We start from the raw sequence: 19,654 nt of genomic DNA, 5'->3' as shown, positions 1-19,654 counted from the left end.
GGTTCCTTCTCCCTCTATCTCCTTTGCTGTAGGCTCTGTAGCTCTGCACACCCACTGGGAGAAATGAGAGGATATAAAGGGTCCCTCCAGACAACTGACAAATCCCCTTCTTGTGGCTGACCTGATTTCTGAATATTTTGCCTCTCGCAGGGCAGGGTGGGGGGTTCTTTTCCAGGTGGTGGGGGAATCCCACTGCTGCCTTTCTGCAAGAAGTGAGAAGCTTCGAGATATGCCAAATCCCTTGTACGCACAAGCACAAAAGGTTGCTACTCTCATTGGCTTGGGGTGGGAACAAAAGTAGATGATAACAAGAGGAGCAAAGCAAGGGGTGCTAAAGTTCAGGAATACCTAATGCAGGGTTGCCAACTTTTCCAGCCAGCCTCTGTAGCTGTGCCATTTAAGAGCAGCTTCCTTTGCATCTCTGAGGTGGTTAATATATTGATCTACGCACTGCAATAAGTTTTCTGCACATCAGCAAATATTGTATTCAACAGTGCAAGCACTGGCCACTTTCAGGTCAGCTGGCCACCTTTATGGCTGTGAGAGAGAGGCAGGCTGATGTGGCAATCAGGGAGGTATAGGTGGTTTAGGGCAGGAAGTGCTTCTAGAGAGAAGGCAGGGGAAAGAAGTTGGCAACTGCTGTCTGTGCCAGGAGCCCGTGAGCATCCCACATACTTCCCTTTCTTTCCCCCCTTCACCTGGGGCTGGGGACCATGAAAGCCGATGCCACAATCTTCCTCAAAAGCGGAAGAGATGACCTGTGAATGGAAGGAGGGTGGTATAAAATGAGCATTACTTTATTTATCATTTTCAATTTTATACATTTCACTGATTTCACTATCATTTTGACATTTCAAAACATGACCTCCTTCCCCCTCTTTCTGCTGTTCCTTAAATTTATTTTTAATATTTTCTGCATATCCAAATTAACTTCATTTGCTCATTTATTCCTCTATTTTAAATATATACTCTTATAAAACTGCAGGTTATTACAATAATCCTGCCAATGCTCTTATCTGTTTACAGTTTATCTGTAAATATTCAATAAATCATTTCTATGTTTTTATAAAAAGTTTGTTATCTTGATTTCTTATTTTTCCAGTAAGTTTTGCCATTTCTGCATATTCCATAAGTTTTGTATCCATTCTTCTTTTGCTGGGTCTTCTTCTTCTTTCCATTTTGGGTCAAGTAACGTTCTTGCCACTGTAGTTGCCTGCGTGAATAAATTTCCATACAGCTTGGGTACTTCTGACCCTAAAATGAGCATTACAAGCCAGAGGAGTGCAGTGTCAACTACTGGCTGTTATCTGGGATCCTGAGAACAAATACATGTTAATGGGCCTTCTCTTGGAAGCCTCTCATTTATGGAAAACTCTTGCTGAGGGAGGAGTTCCTGGCTCCAACCTTGTCATTGATTTGGCACTATTTTTGATTTCCCAGGCATTGGGGCAATGCCTATTATTTGCTATTGTACTGTTAAATTTGTGTTTCACAATGCTTACGTGACTTTATTGTATGTTATTTGCTGTAAAGCAAAGTATTCATTTAACAAACCTTAACAACAACAATTTTCTCTCTCCTGGCTTGGCTCATCCATCTATCTCTCTATCTCTGTCTGTCTGACTTGACTGTCTGTCTATCATCAGCATAAGGGGCACCAGCTGAATGCAAGAATGGTTTGGAGTAAGGCAGACCTGGCTGTGGGTCGTGAAGGCCACTCCCTGCAAGCCCCTTTCCACCTGGCCTAGGGGGCGGGGCCCACACTCACTAGCCCTACTGAAGAGGCTCCTCATGAGGCCAGAGGAACATCGCCCGGCTATTGTTTTATTGTTTTCTTGATTTAATTTGCTGTAAACCGCTTTGATTTTTTTTATTAAAAATATAAAGCGGTATAGAAATTTAAAAATAAAAATAAATAAATAAATGCCCTGCAGTTTGTGCAGCCGTAGGTGGCCATGCCAATCCTAGCATGAGGAATGACAGGCAGGCACAGGCAAGCTATTTAACAGAGGGGAGAGCAAGCCACTGTATGAAGTGACTACCCCCTCCCTTCTTTAACAGGGCATAGAGCAAGAGAAGAGGGGCTTGGGGCAAGTAGAATGAGCAAGGGTGGGAGCCCCTAGCAAATCCCTCTACAAAAAGTGCCGAAACAATTTACAGCCAATGCAGTCAAAACATAGACAAGCATGTTTAAAAAAAATACTCAAAATGCAAACATCCAATAATTGATGATGGCCAAAAGTCCAAATTGATGATGGCCAGAAGTCCAAAAAAGAAAGGGTGCTTTTGCCTGTTGCAAAACAATGGCAAAATTGGTGCCAGATGGGACAATTTTGTAAACAGGGAACCATCCCAACAAGCTTTATTTCTACATGTAAGGTTGTTGGGGAAGGGGAGTTGTACAGGAGAACATTCCAGCATGTGAGCCCCACTCCTCTCCTTTACCAAAGTAGTTCAGCCCATAAGCATGCTGATTCCCTTTGGGGAAAACTAGCCCCATCACAGCAGAAGAACATCACCCCTTTTATCTGCGGAGTCAGAGGTTCTACCTTGGCCTGGCCCAGGAAGTCTTTTTCTTCTAGCTCTTCCACGTCCTTCTTTGGGGGCTTGAAGATCTCCCCCTGAGGGACACTCCGGGGTTCCAAGAAGAGATGTTCCTAGGACAGGGCAGGTTTAGGGTAGACTATTCACAACAGGGTCATCTTGTCTTGGATATACACATTTACCTGAAGCTGCAGAAAGGAAGTTCATCTTGTCTAGGCTCCTGCCTTGCAGAGGAAAATCATCTGTGCCAGAGAACAGTTTTCTCTTTCATGGGTGGGGAACCTCAGGCCCAGGGGCCATATGTGGCCCTCCAAGCGTCTCCACCTGGCCCTTGAAACTCCCCAAATGCCACACCCCTCGCTGGCCTCTCTGCACCTCCCTTGAGTGTTTTTCCTTGGCTGGAATGTGTCCTTGAACTCCAGCAGTGCCTCTAGCTTGTCTGGATGGAGAGGTGTGAGTGGGCAATAAAAAGGGCATCTGGAGACGTACTGTGTGAGTGTCGGCCTCTGCTAAGCAACCTCTTCCTTGGAAGGTGGATCTACACTTCCAGGAAAAACCAACTTCCTCAGGTTAATGCAGCAAATCATACCTGCACTTGCTTCAGAGCACTATCAAGGTGGTGGATTTGACCCTTTGGGGTCTCTCTAGCAGCCTCCTTCAGTGTTTGCTGAGCATCCTGCCACTGTCCAAGATGGCAGTGAGCCGCAGCAGTGTTGTACGCCACCTGCAGACCACACAAGAAATAACATTTCTGCTGGATGCAAGCCTCAGACATTACACTGGGTTCTTCAGCAGGAAGGAAAGCCCTCAATTACCAACTTTGTAAGACCTCTAAATAGTAAACTCTTATCATTACACAGGTTTCATGGCAGAGAATCGTAGGGTTGGATCCAGTGCTAATCTTTCTCAGAGCAGACCAGTCAGATACCTCTTGTTGGAAGACCACAAGAAAGATCTAATTTCAACCAAACTTTCCCTATACATGATCCCGATACATGAGTTCAGTGGCACCCTGTCTCTGACAGTGGAAGTGGAACATAGCCATTGTGGCTAGTAGCCACTGGTAGCCTTATCCTCTTCTTTTAATTTGTCTAATCCTCTTCTAAAACCATCCAAGCTGGCCACCAGCACTACTTCCTGTGGGAGTCCCCCTTTCCAGAGTGGTTTAGCAATCAATCGCTCTTCATGGGGATCTCTGAGAATTGTAACTCTGTGTGGGGAATGTGTATTGGGGGGGGGGTGTTAGAAGTCTCGGCATCCTGAACAAACTACACTTCCCAGGATCCTTTTGGCTAATCCCTGACAGTTCAAAGTGGTATGCTACTGCTTTCCAGAATGGGAAGTCCATGTCCCAGGGGATTCTGGGGGTACATGTGCACGTTTATTTGTACCGTTCAGCTTCTATGTACACAGGTACACAGACTGTTTGGGCAAGCTGTGAAGGGAAGGGTAGAGGAAGTATGAGAGGATAGGCTATGAAAGGGGGGTGAGGTTGAGGAAGTGTAAAGGGAGGGGGTTGGCCAAGTGTAGAGGAAGGGGGGTTGGCAAAGGGGTTGGTGAGCAGAGCAAGGAGGGGCAGCAGTCCCTAGTTATGTCTATCATGGATTGTTTTGCTGAGTCATCATCGTATAATGCTCTTAACATCACCTTACCTCCCAGGCACACAACACAAACTTCAGACCCAGCTGCTTATAATCAATGCAGGGGTTCTTCCTGAGGTGCAGCAGGGCAAGCCTGAAATCATTCAGGGCTTCTTCATATCTGGCAGGGGGAGAAAACAACAACGTCTGTGTTTAGGAAAGTAAAAATACCGAGATCAGGAAAAGAATTGTACTGTTATTGCTGTTAGATATATCCTTTTTAAAAATAATTTTTATTGAATGATTTTATGTTACAAAAAACAATACAACCATACTACCACTAAATATAATTGAGAAATAAAAATTTCATACATCAATATTTAGTTTGTTATTTGTTATTTACCGTCTTATTTCCTCCCAAACATTCCATACATAAACACACATATTTACAGACACACACCCCACAATGATAAAAATGAAAGTAAATATTTTCCCCCATTTTATCTTACAAAACCTTTTCTTCAACTTTGACTTCCTGCCAAGTCCCTTTGCATATATTTTATCTTACAACTGAATGTACACAAAACAATAAACCTTTCTATATAAATTTTCCAATACATTCTGAAAACATAATAAATCCTTAATTGTTGTCCACCTGTTGCTGTTAGATATATCCTAGCTGTGAGGAGCCCCCGTGGGGTCTGAGGACCCTCCAGACCTCCCCCTTTGGCCAACATCCCCATAACCACATGCACACCTACCCCACCCCTGATGACATATGTGCACAAAACAGGGCCAGATTTAAAGAAGCTGTCCAGGTTTCTGATTTGATTCTGGAATGTCCCACTTTTCCTTAGGACGTCCCAACATTTCATCAGAGAAATGTTAGCGCATATGGTGTGCAACCCTCAAGCCAAGGAGATAAGTAACTATACATCCTTTAGAAGACATCTGAAGGCAGCTCTGTATAGGGAAATTATTTTAATGTTTTATTATTATTTTTATATATGTTGTAAGCTGCCCAGAGTGGCTGGATGGAGCAACCCAGTCCAATGGGTGGAGCATAAATCATAAAGGTAGTAGCAGTAGTAGCAGTAGTATGGAATCGGACATCCCTGTTTTCATTGGAGAAATGCTGGAGGGCATGGGATTGAACTCCACTTTCCGGTTTACAGAATCCACAGGATCTCTGTTTCCTCTCCACATTTAACAAACCCCCTAGTGTAATTTATTAGAAATTCAACAGATGAACATTTTTCTGGCATGGAGCGAAGCTGGAGGTAGCTGAGTTCGCTCCACCATTCCACTGCTGTTAAAAGGTGGAGGGGCTCCACTAAGAAGAAGGTGGTAACTTGACATCAGTTTCTGCCCCACATATGCTGCATAGCTTGGCTGGTTGTTTGCCTTCCTTTCCCCTGCTTGTGCGCTGGATTCATTCTGGCTCCTATAATATTTGTGTGAGCTCAATTATTGTACCCTTTGACAACGAAACAGCAGACACTCACCTCTCCAGCAACAGGTAAGCATATCCTCTCTGGAAGAAACCCACAGCTAAGCAATTGTCTTTGGAAATAGATCGGTCAAATGCCTGGAGGCAGAAAAATAACATTAAGGTTGCCAGATTTCTTTTTTTACTCCTGTGCTTTTTAACAGCAGGAGAAATTCAACAGGAAATGCTTTTTCCTGGCACAGAGATGAAACAATGAGAAAAGGCATCACTTGTTTGCTTTTACTGGGTGTCAGGCTGTTTAGAGGCAGAGAAATAAAACCGGCCATAAAAAGTTGACAGCTTTTTCTCAGCAGGGCAAAATGCATTTTGAGCATGTTGTTTGATTTGGTTTGATATAAGGAGAATTCCCTGGATGTCTAGATCCAGATTTGGGGCAAGTACTCTTTGGTGAGAGAGCACATGCAGTGATTTAAAATCTCAAAACATGCAGCAAAGTAAAGTGTGGAAATGCAGGATGTCAGACGTTTAAAATATCCCCTTCTAAGTTGATACAAAAGCTGCCCACTTTCCTTAGCATATACAATATGTTTGGTAAGATAAATATGATTTACTTACAAAACTATTCAAAGATCAGATTCATGTGCTTTTCCATACAGCAGCAAGTAAAGCCAGGCAGCAAAACTTAGGTTAGTTGTAAAAAGGTAAATGTTTCTAAATCATTTGCATAGAAACACAGAGATGGCTTGCTAAAGCCATACTGTAGAAGCTTGGAGCATTCAGCTTAGGCACCCTTACTGGAAGAGTTAACATGGTGAGAGGAAATGGTGGAATGTAGAGTGAATGGTGGAGTGTGGTAGCCCTTCCTCCCAGCCTGAGGGGGGTGTGACCTAGTTAAGTCATTTAGGACAGCTTACTCTATGTTTTTAACTCCTTCATGCATTAATTATAGTTAAGCACGTTGGTTATATTAGGTGAGATATTTCCCACAGAGAAATGGTCTGCAGCTCAATGACTTTGAACCCACTTGCTTTGCACATGGATGGGACTGGGTTCAAAACTGACCCCTGATATCTCCAGTGAAAAAGTGGGGGGTGGGGAGATCCCAAGTAGCAATAGCGAAGGAAAAGTCATATTTTTGACCAAGACCCCAGAAAGCTGCTGCCAATCAGAGTAGGCGACACTGGTCTAGATGGGCAGATATTCTGACCTGCTGGCATAACACAGCTTCCTATGCAGGAACCAGGTATGAACTAGCTCAGCCCACCTTCCCAAGCTTGGTGATTCCGAGACAGAAATGCAATGTCTCTTCCGGAATTTGTTACCTTAAGCTATTGCTGCACTGAGAGGCTAATTCTGTTTTTGCTTGCAAAGTAGGTCAGGAATTCTTCCAGGGATAAAGCATTAAGGAAGGAACTTGCAAAGTCATTGTTTCTTCTGTAAAAAGGTACTCCATTGAGGCTTAACTAAGGTTGGACAAATCGATCAATTTCAGTTTCTAATCTTTCCAACCTTTAGTTCAGTTTGCCAAATTTCTGGATCAGTTTGCAGATTTTATTTTTTTAATGTTCTCATGAAAATTGGGCAGCTTTGTACACATTTCTGCCAACATGCACCTCTCTCTCTCTCTCTCTTTTTTTGCAAGTGATGTCCCCTAATATTTTTAATGTTATTTTCACTAATATTTTCATTGTGTGTTCTTATGGCTGGAGAATCACAAAATTTGGTGCAAATATTTGTGTGTGTGAATTAGTTATCTTTGCATTAAAATGAAAACTGAACCAAATTTCTTTCCATCCCTAGGCTCAGCCATACCAGAACACTTTTTCTGTTTTGGGCTTCTTGCATTCTGCCTCACCAGTCCCAATGGGCACCAGCTAGTTCTGAAATCTGAGGCATGTTGCTGACTCATTCGTTCTGGGAATTGCTAAATTTGTTCAACAGTTGCTTCCTGCTGTGGTAACCTGGTTCTCCAGGAAGTGCTGAATATGAAAATCCTTTGTCCTCCCTACAACACTTTTTTACCTGCATTGATTTACTTTATGTGAGCCACTTCACATGTTACATTCCTTACGTGCACAGTTTAAATACTTCTTTCCTCCCACAAGTGTATACCTATTTATTTATATTTTTTTAGTGTCATAGTGCAACCCTTATTTATTTAACAACATTTGCAGCAGACCACTTATTTGATTTTTTAAAAAATCACATGCCTCTAAGCCAGGGGTTGGCAAACTAAAGTCCGCAGGCTGGATCAGCTCCACCTGGGTCATAAATCTGGCCCGTGCCCCACGCCACAAAGCCAGAACCTGCCGCGAAGCTGAGACTCCCAGCGACAGCAGCAGGAGGAAGAGGCCGAGCAGCGGCGGCTCTGCCACTTAATTGCTGTGCCTGGTTTACCTCAGCACGGCGCAGGGACGTCTCTGCCAATCAAATGCTGCGCCTAGTTTACCTCAGTGGCGTTTGATTGGCAGAAACATCCCCACGCCGCGCTGAGGTAAACCAGGTGTGGCGTCTGATTGGCAGAGCTGCCGCCACTTGGCCCCTTCCTCCCATCACAAGGAGGTAAGACAGCGCCCACCACCGGCTCTGGCTCCTCCCGCCTCGCCACCTCCAGACAGTGGACCAGCCCGCTACTAGAAAAAATTGCTGACCCCCTGCTCTAAGTGGATTACAATGGGCAATCTAAAATTGTCATTTAAAAATACCAGTTAAGTGAAGCATGGAAAACTAGTTAACATACATTTTAAAAATATAATAAAATTAGCAGCCGTAAAGCCGTTATGCATAATAAAAACACATGTAAAAATTGGTTGTTAAAAAGACATGCCTGGGTTGCAGAAGTAAACAAAACAAAAAAGTACAGTGGTACCTTGGTTTACGAACTTAATCCGTTTTGGAAGTCCGTTATTAAACCAAAACAGTTCTTAAACCGAGGTGTGCTTTCCCTAATGAGGCCTCCCACCGCTGGTGCCCTTCCACCATTCAGATTCTGTTCTTAGACTGAGGTAAAGTTCGCAAACCGGGACACTACTTCCGGTTTTGTGGAATTCGTTAACCGAATTTTTCTTTAACCAGACTGTTCTTAAACCGAGGTACCACTGTATTTAACAATTGTTGAAAACAATATAGTGAAGGCTTAATCTACCTCACAGGGTTGTTGTAAGGATAAAATGGCAAGGGGGGCTGCCACCTTGAACTCACTGGAGGAAAGTTGGGATATGAATGTAATAAATAAGCAGATAAAATATAAGTATCATCAATACATATGAATACAGGCAGGTCTGGCTCTGGGTTTGAGAGGCCCAGGAGCAAAGTGTGCTCTAGTGGGCTATACACGGATGATTTTCTTGGTGGTGTCAGTATTGGTGGCTAAAGGACTGCCATCTTCATTTCCCACAATGCTCTGGAGCACCCAATCTACTGCCACCCCATGACGTTGTGGGGAATTAAAACAGAGGTAGACCAGCCTTTTTCAACTTGGTGACTTCAGGATGCTTTGGACTACAACTCCAATCAGCGCAGACAGTTCTGAGTTGTGTGTATGCTCCATGGAAAACCTGAGTTTGAATCTGTCATATGTGAAATGGTCTTAAGACCTACCTCCAGAGCTTGCTCCAGGTCTCCCCTTGCAAGATGCAGGCAGCCAATGTTGAAGCTGATCTTTGAAGGAGGGTTTTCAATGCTGCAGAAGATGCGTAAGGCAGATTCCCAGCTGCCCTTCTCTAGAGCTAAAACTCCTTTGTTCCAATGCCTGACCAGGTTACTGTAAGCCATTGTCCTTCCAGTATGAGAGGAAGCAATCTTATTTGGAAGGCCTGGCTCTTTAGAGCTCGCTCAGACTATGTGCTGTTTGGCTTTGCTTCCAGAGACAAGCAGACCAGGAAGTTGAGCATCTCTCTCTCTCTCTTTTGGTCCTAACTAACCTTTATTGCTCAAACAGGGAAATGCAGGCAGAGGAGGAGCCACTCTGGCAGCAGGTCAGTTTACAGACAAAGTCTTTTCTGTGCAGAGCCTGGGCAAACAACAAACCCTCTGTCCCAACTTTTTTATCATTAGGTGCACTGTCTCTTTTTCCTTATCACAATGTCCAGGTCTGTAGTAAGAACTGGAATTTATGAAGTAATATTAAAGGAGAACCTTTGACCAGGTGTAAAGTGCCTTCATCTCCACGGACTGCAACCTTTACTGCCCTTGAGCATTTAGAAGAAATGCAGATTTTCTGTGTCCCTTCTCCACCCACCCTGTCCCCATTTTCATTCCCAAATCCTGTTGAATAAATGGGATTAAGATCAGGAGTTACAGTAATTACAGACTGCTGTGAGCTGTTCCGCCTATATCGATGACCAGTGAAATGTGGCTCATGCTAGCTGCTCCAATCTATAACTAATCAACTGCATTTTGCACTAACTGGAGCTTCCATGCCATCTTCAAGGGCAGCCCCAGGTAGAGCACGTTACAGTAGTCCAGAGCATGAATTACAGTACTATGGCCAATCTAAGAATGGCCATATGTGGCAAACCAGCCCATAGCTGGTCAAAGGCACTCTGCACCAGCAAATAATAATAATAATAATAATAATAATAATAATAATAATAATAAAAAATTTTCTTTATACCCCACCCTCCCCAGCCAAGGCCGGGCTCAGGGTAGCTAACAACCAGTAATAAAAACAAGTTGAATGAATACAACTTAAAAACAAGATTATAATACAACATTAAAACATTAAAATGCAGCCTCTTCATAGGAGGAGAAAGGAAAAAGAAAGGGGGGAGGGAATCAAATTGACTCCAAGCCAAAGGCCAGGCGAAACAATTCTGTCTTACAGGCCCTGCGGAAAGAAATCAGATGCTGCAGGGCCTTTGAGCCTCTGGTGACAAAGCTGGATCTAGGACATGGGTGGGGAACGTTTTTCAGCCCGATGGCTGCATTCTTAATAGGGTCCTTAATGGGGTATAGACCTTGTCAGGTGCCAAATGATGCCAACTTCTAGTCCCTTCTTTCTCGTCCCTGGGGTGTCACTTGTCCCTCTTATTGGCCTTTGTTGTTGTTGTTTAGTCGTTCAGTCGTGTCCGACTCTTCGTGACCCCATGGCCTTCTTAATTTTTTTTTGTGAGAATTGGGCACTTAGATAAAGAATGAACCTATATTCATCTTTGATATGTTGGGAACTATAAAGAATGACTGTTTATTTATTTAATTTATATATTGCCCTTCCTCTGAAAGGGTTCTATATCTATGAAGAAAGACCCTGGTGAGACCCCAGTGCACCAGTCTCAGAGGGGCCGCCTGATGCATCTTTGTAAGATTCTCTGCTCTTCTGCCTCCTTCTGCTCAGCATCTATCAGAGACAGTCATTCTGCCTCATCTCTGCATCATGTTGGGTGTGAATGGAGCATTCAGTCACTGCAGATACCAGGATGCAGCAGAAATTTGAGGAATGCTGGGAAAAGTTAAGGAAAGGGAATGCCTTGTCCCAGATGAGCCTCCCTGTACTCTGAGATCATCTGACAAAGGGATTTTGTTCTAATTACCTTCATGTCTAAAAATGTACATTGTTAAGTCTCACTTTTCTCCAGGGCCTCAAAAAGGCACTTCAGCAGAAATTTTTGCAGTGCCGAAACACACTAAAGTATGATAAATGAAGGCTGAAATGTGATGTACACTTATTTGACAGTAAGCCCCACTGAACTCAAGCGGGACTTGCTTCTGAGTAAGCATGTGTAGGATTGCACTGTAAAGTCACTGGAATGCAAAGTGTTAAAGAAATTGTTCTATGGGTTTTTGGTTGATTGATTTGTATGCAGTAGTTCAAATAAGAGAATACAGCTCTCCTAACAACTCTCAGTGGAAGACAGGAGTGCCTGGCGTGCTTCGTGTCCAACTCACGAAGAGTTGGACACGACTAAACGACTAAACAACAACAACTCTCAGCTCCCTTAACATCATCATCATCATCATCATCATCATCACCATCATCATATTAACAAACTACAACTCCCTGAATTCTCTGGGGGAAGCCATGAGCATTTAGAGTGGAATTGTAGTGCTTTAAATGTGGGGTGTGAATGTCACCTAAGATGGCCCTAACCACCCATTGGAACAGCATGGTGCTTATCTGTGTCACAGCAGACATCATGGCAAAAGCTTTCCGTCCTGGGTGAGAGGAAGAATGACTCTTCTATGATAGCCTCAGTCACGCATTGGTACTGCACCCTGATATGGGTACATATCACAAGCAGGTATCACAGGAAAAGTGTTGCCTCCTGTGTGAGAGAGAACAGGGAATGCCTTCTCTAAGATAGCGCTAGGCCACCTGTTGGCTTGGATGATGATGTGTCTATGCATCAGCCCACGTGAGAGAAGAGGCAATCCCTCGTGTTTGAGAAACTGGGTGATGCCTCTTCCAAGATGGCATCTGCTGAGGGTAGCCAAAAGAAACAAGGGCAAAGTTAGCATAAAAAATGGCATATGCCAATTTATATAGATGTCAGTTTAGAATTATAATGAAGGAGGTTTGATTAGATTTGCCTGAGATCATTTCCAACAATTTTATGATTCTTGGATGCCTTCAAACAGAAGACAGACCTTTCAGGTTTTATACACAGTTGCATTAATAATACTGTTTTCTTTCTTTCTTTCTTTCTTTCTTTCTTTCTTTCTTTCTTTCTTTCTTTCTTTCTTTGCAACTTTCTAATTAGTCTGGACACAATTTTTGTCGATGAAATGTTTTAAATTCATTAATTTGACTGATTAACCAATTAAATGTTTGTGGGCTCTCTCAAAAACCAGCTCAATGCATTTGGTATTGCAATCCCATTGGGAATCACGGGAAATTAATCTCACAAATTGCAGAAACAGGGAGAGAAAAGAAACCAACAGAATTTATTGGTCATTTGTCAATGTAAAAAAACAAAATGAAACAAACAAGACAAAAACAAGCCTCCATGGCAAAGGTGTGTGATTGCAAAGGAGATGCTGGTTAAATTCATATATATTATATTATGTACACATCTGAATGCCATTTCTAAATACAATATGTACACAGTCATACAACAGCCGAAACAAACAACATAAATCTGAGCTTGGTTAGCAAAAAATAAGGCAGCAGTGGGGAGAGAGAGAGAGAGGCCTTGTTTGAGGGAACTATATGTGCTCTGGGACAAAATGGCTGATATATCCACAGTTTCGAACTTCAAGTAACACGGGAAGAAGGTGTCCCAATTCAGGCTGCCCTCAAAAGATGAGGCAAAAGGTGCTCTCTCAACAAAATCCTTCATTCCTATCTTCTGTCGCTGGGTTGTGCACTAGAAAAGCCTGGCTGCACCCTGCCTTGGTCATTTGCTGGGTCATTTGCAACATTTAACCTAGCAATTGACTCCTAAAATGGCCAGAGGACCATAGGATCAAAAGGAAGAACATCCTGGCCTGTTCCTACAGCCTACAGTTGTAGAACAGATGACATTCCAGATGTTGCACTGCAACACCCATCAGTCCTTAGACAGCACAACCAGTGGTCAGGAACAACGGATGTTGTAGTCCAGCAACACCTGGAGGACCAGAGGTTCCTCATCCCTGGAGAAATCAGCCAGTGAGGCTTCCCTTACCATCTCCTATGCATGTCACAGCAGAACAGGCTGCTGTTCAAGGCAGAGGAGAAAGGGGACCCTACCTGTTTCTCACATGGCCAGGGATTTAAGATAGCCACTGGTGATACCCCCAAAATGTATGGCAAAGTTCTCTCCAGTGCCAAAGCTCCTTTGCCATACATTTTTGGTGGAAGAGCACCCGGTTGGAGTCTCTAAGGCTTCATGTTCAATCCAGTTCACATCTCCAGTTCTCAGTGCTGGGAAAGATTTCCTTAACACCACTGCCCAGCCACTGTAGACATACTAGGCTAGAGCAGGGATGGGGAACCTATTGTCATCCATATGTTATTGGACTTGAACTTGCATCAGCCGGCATAGCTAAAAATCAGGGATGATGGGTGTTATAGTCCAGCAGCTTCTGGAGGGCATCCCTCCCCCGTCCCCAAGCTAGAGAGAGCCCTGTGGTCAGGCCTACTATAAGGTAGTTCCTTTATAGCTGTTAGTTTTGTCATTTCCATGACAACTGGGGTAAAAAAACAGGACTTCTGACCCAAACTAGTATTTTACATGGTAAAACAAGTCCAGCGGGATCCAATGACTAGAAACCAGATGGTTGTCATTCTGACTGTAGGAAAGCCATTAAAAATCCTCCCTATAAAATGGAAATTCATATGGCTACTTCATATGGCTGTTGTGACAACCGCTGTAGGGAGCGGGAAGCACAGAGGACAATAATAATACCACATTGGGAAGGGGAGTGGCACAACTCGTGAATTTTCCATGTGAACATCTCACTTAACATCAAGCGGGTGATGGCATGGGCACCCATAGCATGCCATGGAATGTTTGCTAACATTTCTAACTTCAGAGGGGAAGGCTCAGTCATGGAATGTTGAAAATCAATACACTTGCTGCTAGGAAAGTGGTTTGGGGGTTTTCTGGTGCAGAGGGGAATTTCACACCAGAGTTAGGGAGAAAAGCAGCTGTGTAGTGCTGGGGAGGAATCTAGGGAGGTGAGACGCTTGAGAACGGCTGAAAGCCCGATTTTTAGCAGTAGGGGGAGCTAAAAGATGGGGAGGAACAACATCACACATAGGAGTGAAATGAGAAAAAAATTGGCTGAAATTTCACATTCAGAATGATGAGACAAACAAAAATATTTGGTCTCCAGTTTAACACACCAAGATAAAAAGTCAAGCCTGAGAAGCACTGAAATTGCTTCAGAGGCTCTAAGAGCCATGTCCAGAGGAGCAGATGCAAAAACAGCAAAGAATCTTGTGGCACTTTAAAGACTAACATAAGCATAAACCTTTGTAGACTACAGACCACATGTTCATCAGTTGCATGAAGGTGTCATCCTGAGTTTTAAGCACATTTCACACACAGTTTGGGAGGCGTGGGGATTGTAAAAAGTGAGGTCGGAGGGAAATGAAAAAGTACAGACAGTGATAATCATGTTCTTAACAGTAGCAATTCACTAAACAGTTCTTGACAACACAGAAATCCTGGCATTGGCAAGCACAAATAATGTGCTAAAGATCCTTTTGTCCAATATTTCAAGCACTGGATGACGTGAGCTATAGTCCACAAAAGCTTATGCCATATAAAGACTCTTTATTGTTCTAAGATTTAGGACAGGGTGGAGCTGGAGGGTGGTGTTATAGGGCAGGAGGGGCCACCAAAAGCAATGAAGCAATGAAGATAAGCCACTGCTGCTTAGGAAGGACAGGTTCCCATAGTCAAATCTGGTTGGCCATTGTGTGAGTTCCAGTAAGGATCACTATGGGCAAACCCATTTACTTGCATTCAATATGTGCATGACCGAACATATGTGCATCGGCCCAAACCCAGAAGTAACCTAAAAAGTCACAAGAAGGGGCGGAATGGGGCATTTGCAGGCTTTTTCAGTGGTGTTTCAATTATAAGCGATTTCACGGATGCACATAGTGCCTCGGAACGTAACCCTCGCGTAAATGGGAGGTTGCCTGTGCTTATAATATGTCATCAACAACCCAGACTGCAGTCATTTCCAAAAACCTCTTTGCTACTTAACAATTATATATCTGATGCTCAGGTTATCTGAATTCCAGTTATCCCCAAATTTCTGGCTCCCTGAATATACTGCTGCAGGTTCCTAATAATCTTCTTTTCCCAGGGGGTGAGGGCTTTTCGAAAGCTGCTTCTTCAACCCCCACCCACCCCTTTCCTTTTGTATTGAAAACCATTTGGTGCCCCTGACCACCCCAAAAAGTGAGAGGTTACACAACCCCTTTCCGTTGGAGATTAGTTGTCTCTCCCCCCCCCCCCATGATTAAGCCCCAGGTTTCACTTTTAATTCCCTTTTGGTGCCTTAATAAAGTTGTATCTGGATACAGAGGGAGGTTTCATTTACAGCATACATTTAAAACACATTTAAAACACATGACTTCCCCCCCAAATAATCCTGGGAACTGCAGTTGGTCAAGGAATGGCAACCCTGTAAGGGCTAAACTACAATTCCCAGGATTCATTCAAAGGAAGTCAAGTGATTTAAATGTGCTTCAGTTGTATGGTGTGGATGCGACCAGATATCTATGTCAGTCCGTTTTGGCAACAAGTTCATTAGCACACAAGGCATCAGCATCATCATGACAGTAGTAACAGTGTCCACTATTTCCCCCTAAAAGATCTTCCACCACAAAAAAGACCTCTATTTACCAAAGAGCCCTCAGTGACCTTCCTTTGACCATTAACATTCTTTTGCTCCTTTTTAAAACAATTTTAAAAATCCAGTGTGTAAGAATTCACACACGTACACCCTCCCTGCAAATATGCAGTCACAACAACCTCCCTCAAACCCCTGAAAATGAAGCTGTGCAACTCTTTGCTATTGTTCTGGTCACAAATGGCTGCCCTCCTGTTCCTTGTAGGATTCCTTCAGGGAGAACAACACACCAACATGGCTTCCAGGAAGAGTGAACACACCCTTGAAGAACTGAGCTTTCTTGACAGGTGGAATAAACCCCAACTGTGTTTTGAATATAGCAGTTGCTGGGAATCACGAGTGCGGAAAGCGCTGTTGTGCTCAGGTCCCGCTTCCACCACGCTTCCCACTGGGGCATCTGGTTGGCCGTTGTGAGGATACTGGATTAATGGGCCACCTGGCCTGGCCAACCAACAGGACTCTTCTTATAGTCTTCAAAGAGAGTGTTTTTTTGCCACTTTTGTGAGGAGAAGAGGAGGATGGGCTGATACAAATACCCTCTCCAGGAAGGAAGGCCCATGAGAAGATGTTTCCTCAGCCCAGAGAGTCTCTTGGCCATGGCTGAGGGAGGCAGCAGCTGCCATGGCTGCCTCCTTGGAGCAGAGGTCCTAGAAAGTGGATTTTGACTAAGGCAGTGAAGCCCCCTCAAGAGCAGCCGTATTTCTTTGGTCATGGCAAACGCCCATGCAAACTCTGTGGTACAATACGCAGTAGAAAGGGCACGTCACACCCAGTTCCAAAGGAATCCCAAGAGATAACCACCCCAGCTGTCGCCTCAGTTTTCTGTTGAAATCCACCTGGTTTCAAACAATGTGGCAAGGGGGTACAACCAAAATGCTAGAATGTTTTAGGCCAAGAAGAGGCAGGTGGGTATCTCGACTGTGTCCCTCAGGTGCTTTTTGCAGGTCAAATGCTACCGTCCATTTGCTCCACCAGAAACAGGTGGATGGCCTCGAATGCTGGGCGATCTTTGATGTCACGGCTCCAGCATTTCATCATCAAGGAGAACAGAGGGTTGGGGCACAGGGGCGGCTGAGTCAGATAGACCTGTGTGAGCAGGAAAAGAAGAGTGAGGGTGGCGAGGGATTTTGGAACCACAGATTTCTGTGCTGTGCTGAAGATGCTACCCATCTAGTTACTCTTTAATGGACTGTTGCTGTTTTACTGGTTTAAATTTGTATAAATATATCTCTATCCTACATAAATAAATGTAGAACTCATAGGCTTTGGCTTGGAGCTCTTCCTCCAGTGAGCAGCAGCTGGCTGTGATTCTGAAGTAACAGGAAGAGGTAATAGTATCCAGAACCAATCACAGCATCACACATAGGAAGAGGAAATAATGATTTCCTCGCCTCTTAAGCAACCCAACCTCTGGCTGTGGAGCCCATCCTCCAGAGTGGATCAGAAGCCAATAAAAGAAGTGAAAGAGGTGGCACACAGGAGAAGAGGAGACACTGATTTCCCCCCTCTGATCTCAGAGCCATTCCTCCAGGGAATAGCTCTTGGATGTGATTAAAAACTGAGGAAGTGAGAGAAGAAGGTACCAAGCAAGGCTCACACACCACCACCAGCACATACAAGAGGAGAAGAAACCAGCTTCCCACCCTCTTCAGCCCAGCATGTAAAGCACCAGCATCAAAAGGATGTGCAGGTTCCCACCATGCAGAACATCTGTTTTGGGTACCTGTCGACCTTGGTCTCGGAAGAACTCCCCCGTGTTCTCAATGACCTGCTCATCAGAGAGCCAGCTGTAAGGCTGCTCCTTGCACAGTGTGAACATCTCCCATAATGTCACACCAAAAGCCCAGACGTCGCTGGCCGTGGTGAACTTGCCCTATGAGGAAAGAGAAGAAGGCCACAGTGTCAGAAGACCATGGCAGTGTGCACATCCCTCTCCACCACTAAGAATCCTGGGAACTGTAGTTTACCCCTCACAGAGCTACAGTTCTCAGCACCCTTAACAAAATATAGTTCCTAGGATTCTTCTGGAGAGAAAATGTGCTTTACATCTACGGTGTGTGCACAGCCTATATCAAGACTGAGCTACTTTTGGCCCTTGGTTGGGAGTTGTCACTGCCACAAACCCTAAACCTAGGCAACAAAGTCACACCATAAATAGCATTAGTGTACAGATCCCCCATCAGTCACTAGCTTTCCTCAAGACCTCCCTGCTGCAGATTTGATGCATCTAATCAAGAGATTTAGATGCAGTTTAGCAGCCATTACCTCTCCCTAGGACTGCCAGGGAATTGTTGTTCAGGTGGGGCCTCCCGCTAGTGATCTCCAATAGATAATTCTCAACTACACTACAAATCCCAGGATCCTCTGAGGGAGCAAAACAGTTGCAGTCGTATATAACAAAGTTAAGTTCATAGGGCAGCAGACATGAGGCGAAAACCTTCAAAGCAGGGCTGGTAAAGGGTGTGGGCAGGGGAGAATTCCAAGGGCCAGACAGAGAGGCTTGGAGGGCCATGTTCACCCCCTATGCCTGAAGCTCCTCCCCAATCCTGTCTTAAATACATTTGCAACAACAGCAGAGAGATATTGTGCCTCTTACCAGCAGAATGCTTTCCCAGGCCATCCAGCGGATTGGCAGCACAGCCCGGCCCTGGATCCGGTAGTAGTCGCCACTGTACAGGTTCCTGCTCATGCCAAAATCGGCAATCTTAATGGTGTAATTGTTCCCAACCAAGCAGTTGCGTGTGGCCAAGTCCCGGTGCACAAAGTTCAGGGAGGCCAAGTACTTCATGCCAGAGGCAATTTGGGTAGCCATGAGCAGGAGGTGGAGGCAACTGAGAAATGAAGAGAAAGGCGAGATAATCAAGGGAGGTTCTTTTAGAATCCCACCAAACCTCTGCCATATCTGCAGGTCAAGAAGGGCAAATCTGTCAATTTCAGTTTCTCTCTTTTCTCATCATAAATTCAGTTCTCCACACCTACAAATATAGGTGTGGAATACTGTATATATATATATATATATTTGCTTTCGTATATATATATATACGAAATATATATATATATATTCCTTGTGAAAATTATTTGGCATTTTAATGCCAATTTCTCCCAATATGCATGATTTTTGGTATGCAATTTTGCCCATGCACTCTGTATTTTTGTTGAAAGGTGCCCAGAGTGGCTATGCAAGGTATGAGAAATATATTATTATTATTATTATTATTATTATTATTATTATTATTATTATTATTATTAAATTCCATGTATGATCTTTTAAGTAATACATGCATTTATCTGCACACTTGGGTAAAATGCATTTTTGTACCCATCAGTTGGCTGTGGGGTTGCACTGCAAAATCTGGAGGAACTCAAATCTCCCCAAAGTTGGCTGTGTTTCAGTTCCTGCGTTGTTTTAGAGTGAGCATTTTGCAGGCTTACCTTGAAATGTGAACGGAATTGAATTTCTCTCCTATCTGTAGCCACGAGGGCTACATCCAGCCTCCACCTCCATAGTTAGCACTGTGTGGTGGGGAAGGATGTGCAGTTGCCACTAAATACCAGTAGCTGGGCTTCCCACAGGCATTTTGTTGGCTACAGTGGGCTTCATTCTGTCTAATGGCAGGGTTGACTCTATTGGCCATGATTGCTATATGCAGCCTCCACATCTGGAATCAGTATGCCACAAAACACCACTAGCTATTTCCCTTATAGCTTGCTTGTGGGCTTCCCAAAGGCCAATTTGGCCACTGTGGGCAGCAGCATGGTGGCCTAGTCAGGCCACTGGTCTGGCCCAGCA

The 19,654-nt window shown here is 44.1% G+C and overlaps 1 protein-coding gene across 1 annotated transcript in view; it reads right to left on the bottom strand.

Moving 5' to 3' along the window:
• Positions 1-19,654, bottom strand: part of LOC309361551 (discoidin domain-containing receptor 2-like) — a 47,588-nt gene that overhangs the window by 3,613 nt on the left and 24,321 nt on the right. The window contains exons 15-22 of the mRNA XM_081896665.1: positions 18,461-18,695; positions 17,588-17,737; positions 5,630-5,712; positions 4,197-4,305; positions 3,134-3,268; positions 2,550-2,657; positions 699-758; positions 122-203 (exon numbers count right to left, since the gene is read on the bottom strand). Of these exons, the coding sequence (XP_081752791.1) occupies positions 122-203; positions 699-758; positions 2,550-2,657; positions 3,134-3,268; positions 4,197-4,305; positions 5,630-5,712; positions 17,588-17,737; positions 18,461-18,695 (962 nt within the window). The remainder of the gene's footprint in view (positions 1-121; positions 204-698; positions 759-2,549; positions 2,658-3,133; positions 3,269-4,196; positions 4,306-5,629; positions 5,713-17,587; positions 17,738-18,460; positions 18,696-19,654) is intronic.

The sequence above is a fragment of the Podarcis melisellensis genome (genome assembly GCF_964234715.1).
Source record: "Podarcis melisellensis genome assembly, chromosome: Z".
Taxonomy (NCBI): domain Eukaryota; kingdom Metazoa; phylum Chordata; class Lepidosauria; order Squamata; family Lacertidae; genus Podarcis; species Podarcis melisellensis.
This window is presented reverse-complemented; position numbering and strand designations above follow the sequence as displayed.